This window comes from Lactuca sativa, chromosome 1 (assembly GCF_002870075.4).
Source record: "Lactuca sativa cultivar Salinas chromosome 1, Lsat_Salinas_v11, whole genome shotgun sequence".
NCBI classification, from domain to species: Eukaryota; Viridiplantae; Streptophyta; class Magnoliopsida; order Asterales; family Asteraceae; genus Lactuca; species Lactuca sativa.
In genome coordinates this window covers 96,531,248-96,541,567 of record NC_056623.2, presented here as the reverse complement: position 1 = coordinate 96,541,567, position 10,320 = coordinate 96,531,248, and the positions used below count along the sequence as shown (strand labels likewise).

The 10,320-nt window shown below is 33.6% G+C and overlaps 1 protein-coding gene across 1 annotated transcript; it reads left to right on the top strand.

Moving 5' to 3' along the window:
• The first annotated feature begins 9,548 nt into the window (after window positions 1-9,548).
• LOC111885966 (uncharacterized) lies at window positions 9,549-10,320 on the top strand. Its single transcript, XM_023882204.3, has one exon. The coding sequence runs from the start codon at window positions 9,657-9,659 to the stop codon at window positions 10,179-10,181; it is 525 nt and encodes a 174-aa protein (XP_023737972.1). The 5' UTR covers window positions 9,549-9,656; the 3' UTR covers window positions 10,182-10,320.

Sequence of the window (10,320 nt, the reverse complement as noted above, 5' to 3'; positions counted from 1 at the left end):
ATAACTTAAAAATACATATATACGTAATACATAAAAGCATAACACATAAAAATAAATAAATATGTAAAATACTTAGAAATATACATAAATCCGTAAAAAAATTTAAATATATAAAAAAAATGTAAGCATATACATATAGAAACTTTAAAAAATACATAAATACGTAAAAAAAAATTACACATAAAACTATATGTAAAATACTTAAAAATACATATAAATACATAAAAAATATGTTATACATTTATAATACATAAAAATACGTAAACATAAACATATAAAAACTTTTAAAAAAATACATAAATACGTAAAATAGATATAAATACATAAAAATATGTTTATACATTATATACAAGTTTTGACGAAATCTGCATAAAAGTCTTATTATAATGGAAAAATTAACGATTTGGTCTCATTACTTGTTGAACAGGTTAAAAAGAGCTAAAGTAAATAAATTAACAGGTTTCTTAGACATTTCTATTCAAAAAGTTAAAAATTCGGGATTTTTTTGTTCAAAAAATAAAATTTAGAACTTTATTAAAAATTTTCCTAAAATATTGAGATTTTTCTAGAGATTTTCCTATTTATCTAAATAAATCCGAAAGGCATGTAATTTTGGAATGAATCCCAAAATATCAGATTTAAATTAAGTCACGTATATGATTCATCCTTGAATATGCAACTCAATTTTATTAGCAATCGTTTCTTTTCTTCAAACCTTCTCCAACAACATCATTCTTATGCTTATAACTTCAAACATCGTTATTTGCTTCAAACCTTCGCTGATTTGCACCAAAAGGTTACTACTTTCTTTCGATTTTTGCTTGATCATGAAATTACATATAGTTGATTATTTATTTGTTCATGTATGAAATCTATAAATGCATATATTTCAATTTTCTTTCTCACAGATTACATGAAATTACATACAACTACATAATATTGAGATTATTATTATCTTGTTCGGCGTTTATCTCATTACTTCCTAATTTTTAACTATTTGATATTGTTTAGGATTCTTTTATCCTAGTATATAAACATGTATCCGATTCAACTTTTGAATAATAAGAAAATTGATATTCTCCTTCTTTGATTATGATATGGTATCAGAGCAAAATCTGGGAAACTTAACCTAGAACTTTGCTCAAACAATGGTTAGTAGCAAAGGATCAAACCCATCGCCACCACAAACGAAAACTATTGATGTTTTGTCTCCATATTTCGTTACATCTTCTGATCATCCATTGCTAAATTTTGTAGAGAGAATCTTTTTCATGATGGAAACTATAGCGACAGAAAGAACAAGATAATGAATGCCTTGTTCGCCAAGAACATGGTAGGTTTCATCGATAACCCACAACCCATTCCAAAAGAAGGATCGGCAGATCTGATGAACTGGAATCAATGTAACGCCATGGTGAGAGGGTAGCTTGTCAGTGCAATGGAGAAAGAAATCAAGAGTAGTGTCAAATACGCAGTCACAACATGTGATATATGGTTTGATCTGGAAGAGAGTTTTGGAAGGGAGAATGTTCCAAGAGCCTACGAATTAAGATGAACAATCGCCATGATTCATCAAGAAAGTATGACCTTCACGTACTTGTCAAGGTTGCACATGTGACATCTTAAAGGAAATTATGAAGAAAGAAAATGAGTGTTGTATGATTTTCTTAAAGGACTTAATGATGATTGTGGAGCTTTGAGAACTCAAATTCTTAGCACCAACCCACTACCCGCTTTAAGCAATGTGTACCCCCTGCTAAGTCAAGATGAACATCCAAAAAAGGTTGGTACGTCCAGAAACAACATGAATGAGGTAGCGACTTTCCAGATCAGCAACAAACTTGGCTCAAGAATTATAACAAAAGGTAACTCCTCAAATAACCCCAACAAGAAAGAAGACAAAAACATGAATGGGACGAACGATGATCACTGGTGCTCCCATTGCCAAAAATTAGGACATAAAATCGATGGGTGTTTCAACTTATTGGTTATCTAGATTGGTGGAATGTAAAACCCCCACTTCCAAAAATCAACAAAACAAATCCAAGCAACATAACCCTTGTGTTGCTACCGTCAGTGGAGATGTTCCACAACATACACCCAATCTCACCAAGGAAGAGTACGATAGATTGCTTCAATTGTTGAAATCTACAAAACCAAGTGAGCAAAGAACAAACTCAACTACAAATATGACCGCTAAGATCGAGAAACTTGACAGCTGGATCATTGATTTAGCTGTCAATGACCACATAACCCACCTTAAAAAATGGTCAAATGCCATGACTAATGGAAAGAATGACACTTCAGTCACTGTCCCAAATGGCGAAACTGTGAACGTTAAAGGAATAGGAGATATAAATATATCCAATTTCAAACTTAAAAAATGTCTTAAATGTGCCAGATTTCAACTATAATTTAATTTCAGTTATCAAGATAACTCGCAATTTGGGTTGTTCTTTAACGTTTTACCTTATTCATGTTACATACATGACTTACGTTCGAAGAGCCTAATTTGGATGGGTAAAGAGCGCGATGGATTGTACAACTTGGAGCCAGTTGAAAGAAAGAAAATGGAAATGACAACTCTAAGGAAGTACAATGTTTAGCATAGAATATTGGGGCACACTTTAGAGGGAGTTTTTCGCAAGATACAACAATTAGGAGACATAGGTACTTATAGCCAATTTTGTGATTCATGTATTACAGAAACAAAGTAGGCTTCCTTTCTTAATTTTTTTTTCGAAAATAGTAGATTGCTTTGATTTAATTCATGTTGACATATGGGGTAGATACAAACATGCTTCTCTTAATGGTTCCTATTACTTATTGTTAATTGTGGATGATTATAGTCGTGGTGTATGGATATATTTGATGAAAACCAAGTTTGAAGCTGCTGAATTATTAATCTCTTTTTACAATATGGTAGAAACGTAATTTAAGAAGAAAGTCAAAAGATGAGAATAGATAATTGTTCAGAATTTCAATCTAGATTCATTCTGGACTTTTACAAAAATAAGGGTATGCTATTGGAAACCTCGTGCCCATACACACCATGTAACACCGCAAAAATCACGACAAATTTTAACTTTTCAAAAATAATCCAAAACCATAAATGTTTAAAAAATCATTGTTTTAAAATTGTATTTTTGTAATCAAAGTATCCCAAAATCCAAATAACATAAAACTGAAGGATGTGTACGGTCATGCCTTTGCCTTGCCACGGTCATCTGAAGTACCTGAAACAATAAACTGAAACTGTAAGCCAAAACTTAGTGATTTTCCCCAAAGTACCAACACGCATAACATATAACAACATATATTGGGACTAAAGCTAACAAATTGGATTAACCTAAGCCTACAACATAAGTCTGGCTTGCCCTTCAGGCCCACAACTTATGTCTGGCTTGCTTTCGGGTTTGCTGGCTACCGCACGAAGCAGTACTACCTCAAGCCAATGATACTATGTCGACTTATATATAATAGATAAAGATATAACAATAAAAAAATAATCATGCAGACCTTAACATATCACTACAACATACTAACTAGGATACATAATCTACCAGGCCGACATTGGTGCCTTCAACCCACAAGTGCAGTGAGGAAAACCCACCTCAATCAGAAGATAGCAAATCTCACACCCAAGTTTGCTGCACAACGACTCCTCATGCTGAATATAATTGAAACCAACCTTAGTTACTTTCTGAGGTTAAGCTCATAATCATGAGGCCCAAAATGGCCCAAGTCCAAACTAGGCCCACTAATGGCCCAACCCATCTAGGGAAACCTAAGGCCTAAATGTTCCAAAATAGCCTCAAGTCAACAGTCCAAACTCCAACAGCTGACCCTCACATCATGACCAGCTCATGGTCACGTCGTGAGCATTAACTTAACCTGGTCCCAACTCAGCAGGTCAACTTAGCCAATCAACTCGCCTAGTCTCAATTCTAATCATCGTCACATCGTGGCCACTTCCTGAGTCACGTCGTGACCTAATCTAGACAAAACATTCGGGATGGAAAGCATTCTCATAAAGTGACATGCTTATTCCTCATGTCGTGAGCGTTGAACTGGACAGCTTTGAGCATTAAGCTCTTCTTCCTTTTAGCCATTACTTGGGACTTTCCATAGGGTCTTCCCTTACCCAATGGATGATAAAAATCGTAGATTTTTAGTCATGCATGTCCAATGCATGAATCAAACACTCACTAGGTCAAAAGAGGGGAAAAATGAAGTCAAGACTCATGCTTGGAGTCTAAAACTACTCCAAAACTCAAATCTAAAGATTATACTATAGAGTAGGCCTCAATGATCCATAAAGTTGGCAACTTTATGGATCCCATGCATGCAATCCTTCACAATCATGAAAAAAGGAGCTTAAAACTTAGATTTAGCATGCATGAGGTAAAAAGGTCAGAGCTTTGTAACTTACAATGGTCCAAAATATTTGCAAGAAGGTGAGGTAGGAGGTGGATTGCCAAGAGGTTTCTCCACCAAGGTCTTCTTCCACTTCAATGAGACAAAAACCACCAAAGAGAGCTTCAATGTCACCAAAATGGCTAAGGACTTCAAGTAGGTCGAGATTAGGGTTTTCAGGAGGCAAGAGAGTGAGGGATGCTAAGGATAGGCAACCCTAGCCCTCTCATTCCATTAAATACCCGAAATATCAGGGTTTTGGTCATCAGGCCGTTCTCACGTCGTGAGCACCCAAAGTATCACGTCGTGAGACTTAAAAACACGTGTCAATTAGTCAATGGCCACTCATGACGTGACCACCATGTATCACGTCGTGACCCTCATATAAAAGCTATAAATCAATAAATAAGTACCTCCATGACCCATGTGTTTACAGACCACAACAAAATGGAGTGATAGAAAAGAAACACATAGATTTGTTAGAGATGGGAAGAACTTTATGTTTTTAAGCCTCACTTCCAATTGAATTTTGGGGAGTTTTCATCCTAACAACAACATAAATTATCAACAAATTTAGACAACAAAACACCACATGAGATCATTCTTGGAAAGGTGCCCACATACACGCACTTACGAGTATTTGGTTGCTTGGTCTATGTACATAATGTGTTTGGAAAATATGACAAGTTTGGATGAAGAGGCATACCATGCATATTTCTTGGATATCCGACGGGTCAAAAAGGATATATGTTGTATAACTTGAAAGATCAAAGAATTCATATAAGTCGAAGTGTTACTTTCGTTGATAGTGAATTCCCTTTTGGCAAAAATTATAAAGGACACAAGGTAATTGCAAACAAACACCTTGTTGATGCATTGAATAAAATCCAAGTCAACGATGATAGCTTCACTAGTTATCCAGATGAAAGTCCACCTACCAGTGATCCATTAACTATAAAGGCTAATACCTTAGAAAAGGAAAAAGAATATTCCAAAAATGACATGTTGGAGCAAACAAGAAATAGACAAAGTACGTATGTTCGTTTTAAACCCAAGCACCTTGAAGACTTTGTGACTGATTTGCCCCATCGATCAACTTCTGAAAGCCCATCCCTGCTACATGCTCTTCGACTATGACCAATCCACTGGTACATCCTCTTTCTAATTCTGTTTCTTATACTAAGTTCTCAAAAACTCATCAGGATTTCGTAGCATCGATCACTTCAAATGAAGAACTGAAAGACTTTACTCAATCTTTGAAAGATCCAAGATGGATTGAAGCAATAAAAAAGGAGGTAACAAATCTTGAAGAGAATGGAACTTGGTTTTGATGGAACTCACAGCTGAAAAAAGAGTTATTGGCTCAAAATGGGTCTACAAAATAAAATATAAATCCGCTGGAGAGGTTAAAAGATTTAGCTGTGGCTGCGAAGAAGGAGTGGGAAAGTTCATCAAATGGATGTAAATAATGCATTTTTTCATGGAGATCTCAAAGAAGAAGTTTATATGAAGGTCCCCCAAGGTTTTCGTGATAAAAATGTGAAACGAGTTTGTAAACTACACAAGTCCATCTATGGTCTTTGACAAGCTTCTAGAAATTGGTACCAAAAATTCACGAAAGCTCTTATAAAAATCAATTTCCACCAGAGTAAAGAAAACCATTCCATGTTTGTGTTCAAGAAAGAATCAATACATATTACTGCCCTTATTTATGTCGATGACATTTTGTTGATAGGTAACAATATCAACAAAATTAACGAGATAAAAACTCATCTTCAAAATCGTTTAAACATCAAATACTTGGGCCCACTCAAATACTTCCTTGGTATAGAAGTTTCTAGTTCTAAGGAAGGTTTTGTGATTAGTCAAAGAAAATACACGCTAGATATCCTTGAAGATTGTGGTGTTTTAGCTTGCAAACCTAGTGCATTCCCGATGGAACAAGACATAAAGCTTCGAAAAGATGATGAAAGTTCGGAGGTCGATGCCTCTCGTTATTGAAGGCTGGTTGAAACCTTCTATATCTCACAGTCACACGTCCAAACATCACTTTTGCTATTAACCAACTGAGCCAATTCTTAAGTAGCCCACAAAAGTCTCATTTGGATACAACCTACAAAATGCCTTGCTACTTGAAGACCACTCCTGGTCAAGGGATGTTCTTTTCATCTAGTGGAAGTTAAGATCTCACAATATATTGTGACGTAAGTTGGTTAAGTAGTCCTACTACTAGAAGATCATGCACATGGTAATTCATTAGCTTGAGAGGTTCACTTGTTTCATGGAGAGCAAAGAAGCAAACAATTGTATCAAGATCCTCAGCTGAAGTTGAGTATAGATCTATGGCAAAAATGGTATGTGAAGTCTTATGGTTAAGGTGGCTATTACTTGATGTGGGTGTTATGCAAAATGGCCCTACACCACTCATGTGTGACAACAAAGCAACCATGCATTTTCTAGTGAATCCGATTTATCATGAAAGAACAAAACATGTTGAGATGGATTCTTATTTTGTTCGTGAAAGGATAGAGAGATAAAAACTTTCAGTATTCATTATGAATTTCAAACAGCTAACATTTTTACTAAAACTCTTGGTGCAGATCGTTTCAAGTTTCTTTGAGTCAAGTTGGGTGTTCGTGATCTTCACAATCCAACTTGAGAGGGAGTATTGAGATTATTATTATCTTGTTCAATGTTTACCTTGTTACTTCCTTGTTTTTAGCTATTTGATATTGTTTAGGATTCTTTTATATAAACATATATCTGATTCAACATTTGAATAATAAGAAAATCGATATTCCCCTCTCTGATTTTGATACATAATCATATCATGAAAGTACAATGTTTTTTTGTTTAAGTATTCACTCAATTCCACCATTAAATCCAACAAGAATGTTATTTGTTTAAGTTTTTTTTTTTTATTAGTTAACTACTTTTCTAAAACTTTTTAAATAAACAAGAAAAAATATTGCGTACCTTTAATCCAGAAACAAAATTAATGTACAATGTTGTTATCAGGGACCATTTATGTTATTTATTAAAAACATGGACCATTTATGCAATTTCAAGTTCATGTATTTTTTTTAACCAACAAATATAATATATATAATCAACTCCTAAACTTACATCTAAATCCACCTACGTCCATGACGAGACTTGAACCAGGGAAAGCATCACCTAATACCCCTAAGTTAGAAATGATATATTTACATAAAAGGTCATGAACATAAAGTTCATGTATTAATGACCCTTTATGTAAATATACAAAAATTATGTCATAATTGACTAGCACAGAACTTTATTATTGTCCCTGTTAAATGACTTTACAAACATATAATACTATTTTTTTCATTTACCTCTCTTTAATCTAGAAAAAAATTAATGCAAAAAACAAACACAATTACTTACCTTTAATAAAAAAAATAATAATGTGGAAAATAAACAAAATCTCATTAAATGGCTATCATATTGCTGTAAAATCACTTAGTGTTCGTTTGGATGGATCGATTTAATCCGAACCAATTAAGTGAATCCGAATAGACTTCGGTTTTCAAAACATTGATCCGAATAGTCCAAACTAAATTCAAATCCAATCCAATTACAATCCAATTGGATCGGTTTTTATAATTCGGTTTTCAAAAACCGTAATATTTTAAAGCGACAAATAATTATAATATCACTCATTTTTTAGCAAAAGCAAATTATTTAGTTGTGATTTAAAATTTATAAACAACCACTAAAAAGGTATATTATAGTTTAATGCTTTAATGATAAATTTTTTTTGAGAGAAAATACATATATATGTTTTGTATTAGGTGAAAGTTTTTAAACCTATCTGAAAAATATATTACAAAATTAATTAATAATTATAGATATATTAATAAATAAATAAATAATAAATTATTATTCGGTTTTTTGGACTATTCGGTTCTTATTTTATAAACCAAAACCAATCCGAAATCCAAATTAATAATTTAGTTTTGTTGAAAACAATCCAAAAATCCGATTGTCCAAACCAAATAGTTCAATCCAAATTGTCCAATTAGACTATTCGGTTTTATCTAAATACTGTACGGCCCTAGTAAAATCTCATTAGAAGGGTATCGTACTTTTGTAAAATACATAATTACCTTTTTTGCTTCATAAAATTACATAAAACTACATATTCATATCCTAAAAGCACAATACTATTTGTTTAAGTGTTAATCAATTCCACCGTAAAATCCAACAACAATGTTGTTTTTTTAAGTATTTTTCATCGATTATCTATTTTTCTGAAACTTTTTAAATAAACAGAAAAAAAGTTACTTACCTTTAATCCAAAAAAAATAATATAGAAAACAAACAAAAACTCTTTAAAAGGCTTATCATAATGCTGTAAATTACATAACTACCCTTTTACTTCATAAAGTTACATAAAACTACTTAATCATATCCTGAAAAGTACAATGCTATTTGTTTAGTTATTTATTCAATTCCACCATTAACTATTTTATGTCCCTCTTAATTGATTTTATAAAAGTACAATGCTATTATTTTTCATTTACTTATACAAAACTTTATGGGCAAAAATAGCAATGTAAAACTTTATGGGCAAAAATAGCAATGTACAATATTTTTTCATCGATTTTCGTTTTTACAAACATGATTATCCTTAAATGCCTGCATCATCACATAAAACCATACTTTGAAATTTAAAGGTTAATTTAGCAACTATTAAATATTAAATACATGTTTAACTAAAAGCCTTAGCCACTTGGACCTTAGTATAAAACATAAGATTTTCACAATGGGAACTTTTCTTTGAACTTTTCATTCTATGCTTTTTCTGTTTACGATAACCATTTTTATTGCATCAATATATTTCCCCAATAACTAAACTATTTTCAAATTTTCTAAATAATAATAATAACAATAATAATTAAAATCCTAAAAAATGGTTTGAGGTATGAAAAAACTATGCCCATAATTTTTGAAAAAGGTAGACAACCCTTTTATTTTTCTTCTTTAGAAAAAGCAACAAATTGCAAAAGTCTTCATAGCCGTTGGACAATTATTTCTCCAACTAGCCGTTATCAAACAAACGGTCGTCAATGCCTTTTGTATCTGTATATACACACACACACCAAAGCCTTCTCTTCAATACCATCTAACTTCTCCTCCCATCACCGCTACTGTAATTACATCGCCACCAACACCGCCACAGCTCCCCGGAAAACTCAGACAAAAAGTTTAAGCAAATGGGTCTCTCAAGCGATGCTCAATCACACTACAAAACACACAAACTCTTCCTCATCAGCAATTACATCTTACTGGGAGCAGCCTCCAGTTGCATCTTCCTCACACTCTCCCTCCGCCTTCTCCCCTCCGTCGCCGGCGGACTGCTTGTCCTCCTCCACATCATCACCATAGCCGGAGCCATTTCAGGCTGCAACGCGGTGTCGGCCGGGTCAAGCAAGTGGTACGCAGCCCACATGGTGGCGGCTGTCCTCACCGCGATTTTCCAGGGATCTGTATCTGTTCTGATTTTCACGACGACTTCGAATTTCTTAGCGGCGTTGAAATCGTACGTGAGGGAGGACGATGCGGCGGTGATATTGAAGATGGCCGGTGGACTCTGTGTTTTGATGTTCTTTATGGAATGGTTGGTTTTGACGCTTGCTTTCTTCTTAAGGTATTATGCTTTCGTTGAAGGAAGCCGGACCACCGGGAAGGTACAGGCGGAGGACGACTCTAAGTGGTGGGCAACACCGTTCCAAGTTTAAGGCATGCGATGAGAACTAGAAATTAAATTAAATTTGTATGTTTTATTTATTGAATATTTTGTTTTATTTATTTATTTATTGAATATGATTCATTTGTTCACTGAGAATATTTTATAAAAAATATTGTTGATCTGTATAA

Bases quoted from the DNA above. Each gene is read 5' to 3' on its own strand.
- LOC111885966 (XM_023882204.3), top strand. From the start codon at position 9,657: ATGGGTCTCTCAAGCGATGCTCAATCACACTACAAAACACACAAACTC.